Source organism: Oncorhynchus keta, chromosome 34 (assembly GCF_023373465.1).
Source record: "Oncorhynchus keta strain PuntledgeMale-10-30-2019 chromosome 34, Oket_V2, whole genome shotgun sequence".
NCBI classification, from domain to species: Eukaryota; Metazoa; Chordata; class Actinopteri; order Salmoniformes; family Salmonidae; genus Oncorhynchus; species Oncorhynchus keta.
The window spans coordinates 41,360,267-41,375,435 of NC_068454.1; the positions used below are offsets into that span (position 1 = coordinate 41,360,267).

Consider the following 15,169-nt stretch of genomic DNA (forward strand, 5'->3'; position numbering starts at 1 on the left):
TATAAGACAGTAAAGAGGGAGAGCGTATTTTATTTTTTTCTCCGCTTGTGCGTTTAGATAAGAATAGGTCTGTATGACTTTTCCACATTAATAGTGCACATCTATTGACTTTGAAAGCATATCTCTCACATTCATACACTTGACTTATTCACTTCATCCTACACTAGGGAACTGAGAATGCATCATCTAAGCCAGGATGCCCCAGTGCTGTTATCTGCAGCTGCACGCAGACAACAACATCTATGGGAAGGCAACAGAGTCGGAATGATGTGCATCACCAGTAAAGTTGCTGACTCATGACCAGATCCATTGTTGCACTTTATTTTTAAATATTTTTTTAAACGTACTCTTCTCATTTGTCTTCACATTAAAGTCCCTTTAAAATAAAATTCACTTTAGTTCTTTATTGTTTTACAAATATTAAGTCGTCCACAAAAATAAAATAACTTAGAAAATAACCAGGACCATCGAAGACGAAAAATAATACATTTATAACAAAATGAATATCGCTATGTTATATCCCCAAAATACACATTCTCCAGAGCAAAATGTATGTGCAAACTACTAAATCTGCATCAAAATAATCTAACATTTTACCAGTAACATATAATGTTTTTTTTTAAACACAGACCCAATGTATTTGCTCATAATAAATTACCCTAACTGACCGTTTTTTTGATGAAATGCATTTTGATATATTCTATGCAGAAATTCGATTTTCATAATAAAACACACATCCAGGCAAACAATGGACCTATTAGCAAACAATGGACCTATTAGCAAACAATTGACCTATTAGCAAACAATGGACCTATTAGCAAACAATGGACCTATTAGCAAACAAGGATGCACTGTAAAAACACCCACAAATCTAGGTGTTTCAACAAATTATTATTCAGTAACTGGTTCCAGACATTTTTCTGTTTACTCAACTTTTCATTCCAAGTGTTACCTGAACAGAAAATGTATATATATGGCCCAAACCTAAGCTCCAACTTTGACAAAAATGCTGTCCATTTAAAATCATGTGTTTGCTCAACTTGTCTCATATGTTAATTCAACTAGACATTACTTAGGCATCTTAACTAAAAAAAAAAAGTCTGTGCAACTGACAGTGATTTGAATGCACATATTTGACACACATAATTACATTGTGCATGTTTATTTACAGGATGATTATATATGCACCTGGGATTTGAACTCACAAACTCTTGGTTGATATCATTCCGATCCTCCTGCTACACCACCATGTCTCTTAACCTAACTATTCTCTCATCGTTGATTTGATGGACTTATTTAAGTGATTCGTGTTTTTTCTGTATAGATGTCTAATGTTGGCGGAACATATTACTCTGTTTTAATGTTACTCCCGAATCACTATGACGAACATAATAGCTTTTCTTGAGTGTACTTTTAACAAGAGCTGAGATTTCCAGTGAAGTGCAACGTGTAGCAGTACAGGTGAAATCAGTCGTTGACACAGACATGATAGTGTAGCAGGAAGATTAGCGTGCCGTAAACCAAGAGGTTGTGAGTTCAGAGGACATGTTGAATATGAATGACTTTATAAATGAACATGTGCAATGTCTGTCAAATATGTAGGTTAAACACACTGTGTCTGTTTAAATAGTTCCACAAGCTGTTTTTTTTTTAGGTAAGATGCCCAAATAATAATTTCTAGTTGAATGAACATATGAGACAATTTAAGCAAACACATCATTTGGGCAAACACAAGTTTGGGCCCAGCTACAAATGTTAACCCTTTAACTGAAAAAGGTGTGTAAACACACAAAGAAAAGCTGTGGAACCAGTTACTTAATAGTATTTAGTTGAAACAACAATTATGATGATTTTTTACAGAATATAGACAACCATATATTTGCATTGAGTTTTCGGTTTGGAAGAACTTACATCAACCATTCATCTGTACAAAATGGTGGTTTACAGCTAACTTAATTGGGGACAGTTAGAAATGTACTGGGGGTGGGGGGCTGGTCCAACTTGAGGTGTCATAGAAAGAAAAGAATAGCCCACCTCCGCAACATCTGAAATATTTTCACACAAACCTCCCCTTGTACTGTAAAATAAAATGCACACCCCCGGCACAGAATTAACAGAAAATTATGTTTACGACCAAAATCACAATATCTGTGATTATAAACGTGGATATCGACTTTGCCACTTCTGCATGCTTTTGTGGCACAGTCGGTGCCACGCAGGGCTAAGGGCCAGAATGTTGAGGGTTTGACGACCACCTCGGACAGCTAACTCTCCCTGCCTGTTTCATTAGACTTACACTACGATCAGAACCGGCTGCAGACAATGATCAGCTCGGGGGAAATCCTATATTTATAATTCTATATATATATATAAATAAACATGTTTTTTCACAAACATGTTTTTGTACCAATGCACCACAAACAATAAGCAAAGTAGACCAACTTCTTGGTTTGCAATTTTAACACCACAATCTGCAGTTTGGATGCTGGAATGATATTTTGGACGAATATGCGAAAGTAGCATAAAGGAGGCTTTTTGAAGTAGCCTAACCGGATTAAAACATTGTGACCGGTTGTGTTTACGCCACACATAAAAGGTCATACATTTTAACAGCGAAATGACAAATACTTCAGCTATATTGAAGCGTTAGGTTCTAGGTGCGCGAGGAATAGTCGCTCAGATCGGAGAGAAGGCAGAGCCGTGTTAAAGGGACACATTGGGATTTTGGCAATGAGGCCCTTTATATACTTCCCCAGAGTCAGAGGAACCACTTGTATGTCTCTGTGTCCAGTTTGAAGGAAGTTAAAGGTAGTTTTGCGAGCCAAAGCTAACTAGCGTTAGCACAATGACTGGAAGTCTATCCCGAAGTATCATTTTCAGCTTTCCTTAATAACCGGGCCTGCTGGGAGGATATGTGGCCCCAATATTATAAGACAACTTGGGAGAATGATGATATGCAACAGACAGCGCATCGAGAGTAAACCGACAAATGATCCAAATGGAATTAATGGAATGAAATGTTCAGATGACAAGGCTTTTTCAAGTTACATTTTCATTGCAGTTTAAAGCCGAGAGCATGGATTTTGTACTCACTTGAAATGGTGGTGTTGTAGGCTAGTTTAGGTAGGATAATTGTATTGTCCCTAAAACAGATACATGCGGGAGCTTTTAGAGTTGCGTGTCTCATGTCTTCACTGTTAATATATAATAATATATGCCATTTAGCAGACGCTTTTATCCAAAGCGACTTACAGTCATGTGTGCATACATTCTACGTATGGGTGGTCCCGGGGATCGAACCCACTACCCTGGCGTTACAAGCGCCATGCTCTACCAACTGAGCTACAGAAGGACCTTTCATGCACTTGGCATCTCCGCTTATATGGAAAATTGGTGCCGATTTGAATGATTTTATGTGTGGTGTGATTGCGACTTAGCATGTATCAGATCTGGATAAATGATCCGCAGGTTAACATTTTCTGTCATGCATCTTGTTCTGGACTTAGCTCTCTTAGCTCCTAACCTAACCTAAACCTAAACTTAACCCTAACCTTAACTACACTGCTAACCCTAACACCTAACTCTAACCTAAAATGAAGATCAAAAAGCATTTTATTTTCATACATTTTTACAATATAGCAAACTTTGACTTTGCCAGCTGGCCAATCTAAGGGGACATCACCCACTTCTGCCTTCAGGACAAGACAATATACGTCAACCTGCAAAGGATCCACCTACCACTATTGTCACTATGAATGGTGGATAGATAGCAGTATAGACAGATAGACTGGTAGACTATATTGACCTGTGGTAATAATTAACGTGCGGAAAAGCGCAGTGCATCAGGGAAGTACCAAAACACCTCGATAGGGGAAGCACAAGCAGATGATGACATTTGGCTAGGATGGAAGAAATCATATATTAATATCTGCAAAATGGCGAATGTAAACCAGAGAATAAACGCACTATACCCACCCCTGTGCCCAATCGAAAAACACCTCTCCCCTATTTTGGACCACCACCACAACCCAGTCATTTTCTAACTGTCCATTGAGTCAAACCTATGAGATAACGGTAGTGCTTTATAACATCGACTACATGTCAACATTTAGTCGTGTGAAGGCAGGGCTATAGATGACCCGATTTTGCATAGACCAACCAACGGGTCCAGTCTTTTCATCGTTTCAGCCTTCCAGACATGAATCAGCTCCAGCATTTGCCCTCGGGCTGTTTCTCATGTCCGTTCTGTGTACTGTAACTACTCATGTCTCTATCGCTTGATCATCTGATCCTCTTGTCTTCCCAACTCCATCCTTGCAAGAGAACACCCGCAACAGTCAACACTCTAGTCCACATTTCCTGTTTTTATTTGTTGCCAGTATGGACAAATGTAATGTTGTGAGGGACAAGGTAGCCATTTTGCAGAGTGACATCTAGAATTGCCACATTTTGTAACCTGAAACATTACAAAACATTCGAAATGAGTTGACATGGTTAACCTGTCGCTCTGTGTATAGCAAGAGTAGATGTAACATTCTGGAACAATCTCTAGCTTTTCCCCAACTGCTGCTTGTCTTCTTCTTCTTAAATTACCGGGATCCCATGCAGTTGTTTTAGTCTAGAGATAACAAAATCCAACATTTGTCATTTTCAGGAAGCCTTGATTAAATAAATGAGTGCTCAGTTATCAATACCATCCATAGTATCTCACTATCTTTCATCTAATGTATCCTAAAAACCCTTTCCGAGATGAAAGGCAGTGCAGATCCAGAGTCTCGGAACTGTGGCGGTTGGACACATGCTGTGCACACATTGGTTGTGCACCTCTTTGAACTGGCTATATTCCAGTCTTGTTTTCGTGCGATCCATTCTATTAATGGAAATGGCAGTCCATTGCAAAGGGAAGGGGTGTATTGCAGTCTTTCTCTGTTAAAAAAAAAAAAAAGGTAGATTATTACATTTCGGCATTTCTTCATTTGCAGACACTGACCCACTCTGTTATTCGACACTCTTCGCAGACCACGTAACAGCACCAGTGGAACTTGCAGTTGCATCGTTCACTGCGGGTCTGCTGTAAAATGTTACGGCCTCGCCCGCAGCAGAGGCTTTCACAGTTGTCCATTTCGTGACTCGTCTTGTTACAGATCCTCCCTTGCGTTCCGGCCGAGTCGGACCGCAGATCCCTCTCGCAGAAGTCCGGGGACTTCTCAAAGTAGACCAGCTCGTTGAGCCGTCTGTGTGTGGGGTGGTGGGCGTGCTCCAGCTGGCCCGTGTTCCTGTTGTGCGCTTTGATGAGGGTGGCTATGTGGAAACGCTCCTTGAGCAGCGAGCCTACCACCCTGAACTCCGGTGTGACTTGCCAGCAGGTCTTCAGCTGGCAGCTTCCTGATGTCCCGTGGCATTTGCATTTCCGTCTCATGTGGTTCATCACCACCTGCACAGAGGGGAACAGGGAACTGCACATTAACATCCTCCTTCATCCCCATCCCTGCAGCAGGACACACGTTCAGGCAATCAAATTAGGTCAAATGAACTAGACTGTGATTAGACTCCTCTTTCACTCTACAACTGGCAACACTTAGGACGTATAATTGTCACTAAAGTAATTGGCTTGACTTTTCTGCAATAATGTTCAACAGAAATTAACTTTATGTACACCATTTCTCACTCTAAGGTGGTGGAACTCCCTTCCACTTGATCCTGGCCCCCTCTCCCAAAACGAGGTGTGTGTGTGCTTCACATTGCTGAGTAACCAATTAGGCATCAACAAAAATGACAGGCATCACAAACATGTAGGTACAGTAGCACTAGCCTAATATTGAGCGGTTTTGCGTGGAATAACTGACTCGCCGACGCCGAACTGTAGTAACGTCAAGTTCACATCCCGACTGAGGATGTCCCTCCGACACTCCCATACCTCCCATTCTCTCAACAACGCACTCATCTGTCAGCCTGAGTTATAAACTTTTAGATCCAATTACCAACAGGAAAAGGGGCCACCCTCAGCACTGACAGATGCTCCTTACACCCACCCCTATCAACAGCACAAGCACAAACACACACACCTTCAGCACTCACACATTCTACTCTCTCCTAGGCCTCTAACCAGCTGCCCTGGGACACACACACACATGAAGACGATTGGAAACAAGTTTAGTCTGCTGAAAGCCAAAGGATTTAGGTTTCTACTAGTACAGTATGTGAGTCACAGATGAAACGAGCTGGGGTGAAACTGGACTATTTCATGTGCTGGCTTCTCTTTCTTTGTTTTGAGATAGAATCCGCTGAAGAGCGAGGAGATCCCGAAACGTGTTTTCCCTTTGGTTAGAAACGAGTTGAAACCCAACTTTATTATTCAGCTGTGTTCTGATCCATTAAACAGAGCGTTCTGACGGTTTGAGCCGAGGACATGGTCGTAACCACTCTAAGACTAAAGGTCATTTTGAACAGTTGCCAAAAGCAGATTTACTTTGTGGAGAAGCAGGACAATGTTTTTTTGAAGACTTGGGCTTGTGTGTTGTGGGTTTCCATTTCAGGGCCTCTTGTAGGTGTTCCCATTGAATAGAGAGAAAGTGCTATTCTGTGTGAATGAGAGTTGGAGAGTGATAAATTGACCCACTTGAATCATCCATTAGGAATGATAAGGAAAGAGAAACAACACCTGATCTCACTGGGGCCAAAGTTAACAACTATTGATCACAGCCCATTCAGACCAAATATCACAAACCTGGCTAAATACTTTTACGCTTAGTTTTTACATCAGCGCATTGAACTGCATCCTTCTGGCTTTACATACACCCTGTAATTACACAACAGTTACCCACTTAACCCTTTAGATACACACTGAATGGGCCGGTCTAATTGTATCCCTACTGTAGTTTTTCCCCCCAGGAATTCTCACGATCAATCTAGAAGATTTGTTAACTACAACAAACCAAAAAAACCATCTGGATGAAGCGATATCTTGGAACCTGTAAGCGAAGGACGCAAAAAAAAAGGCACACTAAAACGAGAGGCGACTGAACCCAAAACGGGTGTAAAAGCCTCAGCGCTGTTCACAGTTTAGGGAATGGGACCTGCCAGCTTGTTCCCTTTACTCCACGCCGTGTCCAACCGTGCACCTGGGAGCGTGAGCTGAGTCCACGTGCCTGTGGCACCGGGAGGAAGCGTGTGTGAGGTGCCTGCCGAGCTCTCCGACAGGTGACTGACTGACGAGAGACGCTGACAGTGATTTAAGGAGCCCTTTTGGATACGGAACTGACTGACTGGGTTTCAGAATCTCACTCATAGGACCAGCGGCTAGACAAGCCTGGAGGGGAGAACATAGATCAGAGTACAGGAACTGTCTGATGCTCATGCCTGTGTCTGCCATCCACTGATTAGCAACTCCTAATCTGAGTCCCAAATGGCGCCCTACTCCCTATATAGTGCGCTACTTTTGACCAAAGCAGTATGGCCTATATGCCTATGGCAGGTATACTAAAGTACAATTTGAAAAAGTGAGGTCACAAATATTTCCTAGACGGCAAAGGTCCGGATGGATATTGTCATTTATCGGCGTAGTAACAAACCCCCTCCTTGCGACCCTGCGATGCATGCGACCCCAAACTGTTCAAACTGTTCCCACACCCTCTTTTTGGCAGAGAGAACATTTTGCAGTTTTAAAGTACATTTTCTGCAATCCTCAACAGGCTCAGAGACCGTTTCTATCTACAAGCCCTCGCAGTGCTGAACACTTGAACTGGACTGACCACCTGCACTGACCCTCCACACTTTAGTACACATGCACTCACTCACGCACACACCCACACAGATATACACTCATCCACACACACACACACACACACACACACACACACACACACACACACACACACACACACACACACACACACACACACACACACACACACACACACACACACACACACACACGTGTTTTATGTATTTGATACCACTCTACTAATTCCACTCCAGTCATTAACACGAGCCTGTCCTCCCTAATTAAGGTGCCACCAACCTCCTGTGACACACACACTCACACACATATATACATTCATGCTACACATCACAACTGTTCTTATCAGACTCCCCCTTCCCCAAAACAAGTGTAAATATTGGACTATAAATTGTGCATTCCTGTGGGGGTACCCGCGGTCCGTATTGAACCCATTCTGGGACCGGATCCGGACCGCAGTCCGCCATTTGAGTATTGGTGGCCTACAGTGTATAGGGATGCCATTTGAAATGGAACCTAGCCTAACACTGGTCTCATTACTGACGCTCACTGCTAACACTGCCTGTCCTGTACAGGTCTCACTCTATAGCAGGGTTCCCCAAGAGATGGTCCGCAGGTGGTTTTTATTTAATTAAAACATATTGGACATAAAAGACAGTAAAATAACGTTTTCCAAATGTTCTTGTGTTCGGCCCTGAATTTAAAATGGATTAAATTGAGATTTTTGGGGTCACTGGCCTACCCACAATCCCCCAAAATATCAAAGTGGAATTTTTTGTATTTATTTTTTTGACAAATTAATAAAAAATGAAAAAACAAATTGGTTTAACAAGTCAAATAATAAGTTGCATGGACTCATGGATGTCTTCCAATGCCTCGCAAAGAAGTGCACCTATTGGTAGATGAGTAAAATAAAAAGCAGACATTGAAATTCCATTTGAGTATGGTGAAGTTATTAATTACACTTTGGATGGTGTATCAATACACCCAGTCCCTACAAAGCTACAGGTGTCCATCCTAACTCAGTTGCCAGAGAGGAAGGAAAATGCTCAAGGATTTCATCATGAGCCAATGGTGACTTTAACAGTTACAGAGTTAAATGGCTGTGACGGAAAACTGGGGATGGATCGACAACATTGTAGTTACTCCACAATACTAGTCTAATTGACAGAATAAAAAGAAGGAATGCCTGTAAAGAATACAAATATTCCAAAACATGTTTGCAACAAGACACTCAAGTAGCACTGCAAAACATATGGTAATTTCAAAAACTTTTTTGTTGTTGTCCTGAATACAAAAAATCCAATACAACACATTACCACTCTCCATATTTTCAAGCATGGTGGTGGCTGCATCATGTTATGGGTATGCTTGTAATTATTAAGGACTTTGGAGTTTTTTCAGTTTTCAGGCTAAAAACATTTACGGAATGGAGCTACATGTAAGCAGAGGCAAAATCCTAGAGGAAAACCTAGTTCAGTCTGCTTTTCACCACACACTGGGAGATGAAGTCACCATTCAGCAGGATAATAACCTAAATGTCCAATTCTACACTAGAGTTTCTTGCCAAGATGACAGTGAATGTTCCTGAGTGGCCGGGTTACAGTTTTGACTTAAATCTGCTTGACAAGACCTGAAAAGATCTGCCGGCAATGATTGACAATCAATTTGACAGAGCTTGAAGAATTTTGAAAAGAATAATGTGCAAGTGTGGCACCATTCAGATGTGGAAAGCTCTTAGCGACTTACCCAGAAAGACTCACAGCTGTAATCGCTGCCAAAGGTGATTCTAACATGTACAGTATTGACTCAGGAGTTGAATACTTATCTATTCAATATATATTTGTGTTTTATTTTTCATAATTTCTTTTAATAAATGTCTTGACGTTTTCTTCATCTTTGACATTATTTTATGAGTATTTTGTGTAGACCGTTGACAAAAGAAAATGACAACAAAATCCATTATAATTCAACTTTGTAACACAACAAAATGTGAAGAAAGTCAAGGGGTAAGAATATTTTGTGAAGGAACTGTATCTGTTTGGGATTCTTGCTGTCAATTTGCGGAGTACAAATGATTTATAACAATGTTCCGCCCCTCCGAACTCTGCTCAAGGAAAAATCGTCCCAAGGCTGAATTTAATTGGGGACCCCTGCTCTAAATTATATTCACACAATAATCCATCATGTTTGCAACACATACTATATTATACATGGTAAGCACTGTCAGATGATATAAACAAACAATACATACAGTATTTACAGTAATACCAAAGGCTGCTACCTCTGTATTACAACGGTATCATCTTATCATCTGTATCATCTTATAAAACGATGCTTTGGCGCTCCCCATGGGACAACCCTTTGAAGAAACCGTTTTGGGTTCAAGGTAGAACCTCTTTTTCGTTTCATGTAGAATCCTTTCCACATTAGGTTCTACCTTGAACCCAAAAGGGTTCTTCAAAGGGTCCTCCCATGGGGACAGCCAAATAAGATTTTTTCCCTAGTGTATTGCCTCGATTTGAATGCCCTCTTATATGAGGAAACATTCATGTCTAACTACACATGGTCATATCCTCTAAAGGCCTCTATCTCAGGCCTTTGACTGTCAGTCTCACTGAAGATTGTGTGTTACATATGTAGGTCTTATAAACTGAAGTTATGCAAAGAATAATACAAAATATAAAAAATGTACTTTGAAGTAATTGCCCACAAATTCATTGGCAGACCACCGTTAGAAACACACATCTGGGCTGTTTTAATTGGGGAAGAGTGCGACAGACTCCTCTATAAACCAGCCTCAGACGGAGATCAAATAAGACATATTGGTAGCAGAGTAGGACCACAGGCAAAACGAGGTATTACATGGTCTACAGAGGACTCAAACACTTCACTATCTCTCTGTCCCAAATACAGCGCAGGGCCCTGGTCAAAAGTAGTGCACTTTATAGGGATAAGGGTGCCATTTGTGACGCAAGCCTTGCTCCTTCCTTTATCAAATGCTGTGTCTGTTTAATATTGTCATCATTCTTAATTCCCTTACTCCTGTCATCCTTATTGTGTCATTAAAAAAGGGGTTTAATTGTCTATTAAAATGTTATGACTTAAATGACTTCTGTTGACTGTCTTACTTGTGAATTGTTACTGGTATGTTGTCTGTCTTCAATGGTATTAACAGTACGATAACGACTCAATGTTTAGCAAATATGACATTAAATTATGAAGCTCGCTACAACCACTAAGATATTTGTGCTAAATACATCTGTCCTGGAATTGTAAACCGCCATTTTTTTACGAACAAAAGTTCGCACACTGCTTTATGTTGTTCCATTCAAAGACATGTAACAGCAACCATAAAGGGATGTGAAGCCACGATTTCAAAGAATATAAACAAACCCACGCCGCATTAAGCTTCAGCATCACTGAAGTGAATCAAACACAAGTCATCAAAGGACGGTTACGATGGAGACACGCAACAATTGACACTTAAACAATCATTTCACCTCAAAGCAATAAGGAGACCAAATGAGAACCGTCCACTACACGCCAATCATGTGCAGGATTACTCTCTTGTTAATTGTACACAACATTCACCGATCCAATTTGGCCTTCCTAGTAAAAATGTTATCCGTAACAGTTTCCACCTGCCGTGCTTTAACAGTGGCGCACATTTGTTCTGGAGGCCAATGGAATGATCCCTCTCCTCAGATGATGCTGCATGCCTCTAATGGAGATCCAACAGGCAACCATAAAGGATTTAAAAAGGCCAGACCAAAAAGTCACAATGCACAGTCAAGGTGTAATAAGCCCTGCTACATAGTAGAGAGAGAGAGAGAGAGAGAGAGAGAGAGAGAGAGAGAGAGAGAGAGAGAGAGAGAGAGAAGAAGAAAAAACAGCATCATTAATCTAAATATACAACATAAAAGCAGAAAGATAATTGTCACCCACAGCACCAGCCGCTCAAAGAAGCTATCCCGAAGGTATAAAGAAAAGCTCTGTTTGCGTTGTCATGAAATGGCCTGCATTTACATGTAAATGTGTCCGTCTACAATCTTAGCACATTGCTCGGGCTCGTAGCTGTGAATACAGACATGCCATGTGAAATGATGTCAGCATTTGTGGCGGGTGTGCAGTTCCAATTGAGTGATTCCAATGAACATATTGTTGAACGGAATGTACTACCATTGCAAATGTCTCCATGTTGTCGACAGCCACTGTAAACATTTAGTCATGCAGCAGGAACCTCAAAACGATGTTCCGATCAGTCATGACATCATTATACACAAACATACTGCTGTGCAAGGGCGTAACTTTGTGTTGGATATTGGGGGGTAGGGGTCAGGTTCAAGGTCAATGGGTTCCCCGCTAGGGGTGTCTGGGGGCAATGCACCCCGGGAGATTATTTTATTATATATATATATATATATATATATATATATATCTATTCTAGTTGTGAAATTATTGTTTGAATTTTGAAGGTAAAATACATCCAAAAATGTCCTGATAATTTGGTCAATATACCCAAATCACAACTGAAATACCAATATGTTTCTGTTTTACGTTCAACTGTGTTGTTACTCTTAACAGTTCAGAAAATCCCTACCACACGCCTTCTTGGTTTAACTACATTTAAATGTCAAAACCCATTATTCTATTTGTGTACCCTTCACCACGGGTCAGATCTTCAGTCTCAATTCACTTAAATGCGCCAAATACCTGTTTTAGCCTGTCACTGACAGAAATTCAATTCTGGCATATTGTTTTCCTATCTTTGGAATCCAGCTTTTCCTGGTGGATATGATAGACAACAACATGGTTCAGTCTGCTTTGTGTCATTGTTGAGCACAGCCACGTCTTCACAATCAAATGACAACCAAATTAAATCAGAATGCAGGCAACAGCATTTGTTATATCACTTGGGATACAGTCAGAAAAGATGAGGAGTTGAACCGATTGTTCCAATCTGTGTGCAATGTAAATTGCTGTGCAATGTGCTTTACCAGACTGTCTTATAACTCAAATTCCAAATTCTCACCTAATGACCTGTTCGTCCTCACCCTGCCTCAACATGGGCAGTGCTCTCTTTCTCTCACTCTCTCTATTGACTGTCTTTGAACCCTGCAATATTCATATGACCAAATACCTTCTGTGGCTCAGTTGGTAGGGCATGGCACTTGTAACGCCAGGGTAGTGGGTTCGATTCCCGGGACCACCCATACGTAGAATGTATGCACACATGACTGTAAGTCGCTTTGGATAAAAGCGTCAGCTAAATGGCATATATTATTATTATTATTATTATCATATACACAAATAGCTAGCCTTAACAAGGATGGGGTTAGCTTATTAACATTAATTATATTCTGCTTTTATTAGCTAAATTATGTATTTACTGTCAGGCAATAGGTATAGCTAGCTAGCTGACTACATAGTACCAGTCTATTATTAATGGTACAGTAGCTAGCTAGCTATGTAGCTATTCGTTAATTTACTTACAGTCCTCTGCACTGCCCCCCAAAATCGTATGTCCTGCACTTTTCTCTTCTTTGGCATTGGCACCTCCATTAAGGGCACCAGCAATTTTTTCACGAGACTGAACATTGACTGACTGAGTGCTGCTAATCTAAAACTATAGTTGAAAAGGGAAAGATCCAGATACTGTGGTGCTAGCTTTGGTACTAGCTTAACTAGCTAGATAATGTTATCCTAGCTAAAATATAGCCAAACTAACATTGCATCACTCGGTATAAAACCATTTTTACACAAAATTATGTAATTACCAATAGTTTGCTAGTTACACAACAACGTAGGACTACATTTATGAAATGTTCATGAACTTTTACTCAATTGAAACTTTCTAAACATTCATACATTGGAGCGCAAACACCACAAAGAGAAAGAGTGAGAGGGGAGCGTGCGGTGCTGAGCTGTTACTGCAGACCAAATAAATAAAATGCAGATGGATGAAAAGGGAAATTAAGAGAAATTGCACATTTCTGTTTTTCTTACAAGCAGTACTCAACTCTTTTCCCTTTACCATGAACCGGCCAGCTGCCCATGGGGACCAACCAAAATGGTATTTGGCGGGGGGTCCAATCATAAAACGAGGAACTGAGTCACTGTTGTGCCACATAAATCCAATAGCTGCCTGGCGCTTTACAGTAGGGAAGTGTTTTCCAATCAATTAAACTCATCATGGTATATTATCGTGGGGGTGGGGGTGGGGAGGGGGGGGGGGGGGTAAATTGACCTGTTACTAATATTGGTGGGGGTCACGACCCCCCTTACCCCGAAAGTTACACACCTGCAGCTGCGAAGTAAATTGTGCTAAACGTTTGTTTAAAATAAAGAAAAGAGAAATTAGTCCGAATGAGAGGGATGTGCGAGAGGGATTCTTTTTTAAATAAAAAAACAACAACATTTTCTCCCCTGATTAACTTCTCTGGTAATCTGTATTTGTGGGGAAGGAAGGGCGAATCTCTTTACTTTCCGCCCTGTTTGATGTCTAAAATCTTTTGCTGGGTTTAAACATCTGTCTCCAAACAGCCAGCAGCCACTAATTAGAGCTTTTAACAAGACTGAACGTCGTGAGAGCCAGAGGACGGGCATGAGGCGACATGTATACCCCACTTTGTTTTAGGGGAGGTGTTGGGGGAGGTGGTAGAGGGTATGAGGCATTATTTGAGACCTCACCTGTCAGTGTTTTCGTTTTGATTCGGGGGGCTTTCTGCTCTGTTTGAAGTAATCAAGGCACTGCCCTGGTGGCATTCATCTAACGATGCACCACTCCCTGAGTCATACTGTACCTCTGCTGTCTCTGTACACTACTTCAGTATATTACATTGACACCTTCAATTGTTTTCTTCTCCCAGTGTAGAACTCATTAAAGCATTGATACTTTGAGGTGTGCTAAGAGAACTGCACTCCACACGCCCAGAGCATTGTGCAACCTGATCTGAGAGACGACTAGCACATGCACAGACTCTGCAGCATTGAATGCTGGTCATATCTGTGTCAAAACACAGCTCGGGTACTCTACACTGAGTTCATTGACACTGCACACAATAAACTCAATTCCAAGTAGATGTAACAGAGCCTTACAGAAATACATTTGAAGACACAGCTCCTTTAAATCACACAGTGCAACTGCTGATTGACGTTCTTGTGAATCTACTTGTAATGGAAGTTTTTGTTTCAACTCATGTATGTTAATAGTGCCGGTTTTCTTGGCTCCCCTTGTGATCCAAGAAGCTGTCTCCAAAAAGCGGTTTTGACAGTTTCAAAGCATTTCCCAGTAGCAGCAGGTAACGTTTTCTAACACAATCAGCTACTGTTGCCAAATAGGCCTCTTGGCAAAAACAGAGCTTCAATGTGCCCAAACTATGAAATCTTCCCTGCAACATTTCACCCTGAGTGTCGAATATATCAAAC

At 41.1% G+C, this 15,169-nt stretch overlaps 1 protein-coding gene across 2 annotated transcripts in view; it reads right to left on the reverse strand.

The window, feature by feature from the left end:
• Positions 1-300: 300 nt before the first annotated feature.
• LOC118367143 (protein Wnt-10a-like) overlaps positions 301-15,169 on the reverse strand; it is a 28,642-nt gene continuing 13,773 nt past the window's right edge. Inside the window, exons 4-5 of one of the 2 annotated variants that reach the window (XR_008090223.1) lie at positions 793-5,434; positions 301-754 (exon numbers count right to left, since the gene is read on the reverse strand). Coding sequence is in view for 1 of the 2 variants with exons in the window: in XM_035750226.2 (XP_035606119.1) it covers positions 4,973-5,434 (462 nt within the window). In the remaining variant the exon portion in view is untranslated. Of the gene's footprint in view, positions 5,435-15,169 lie in introns of both variants that reach the window. The other variant, XM_035750226.2, reaches the window with a different exon arrangement.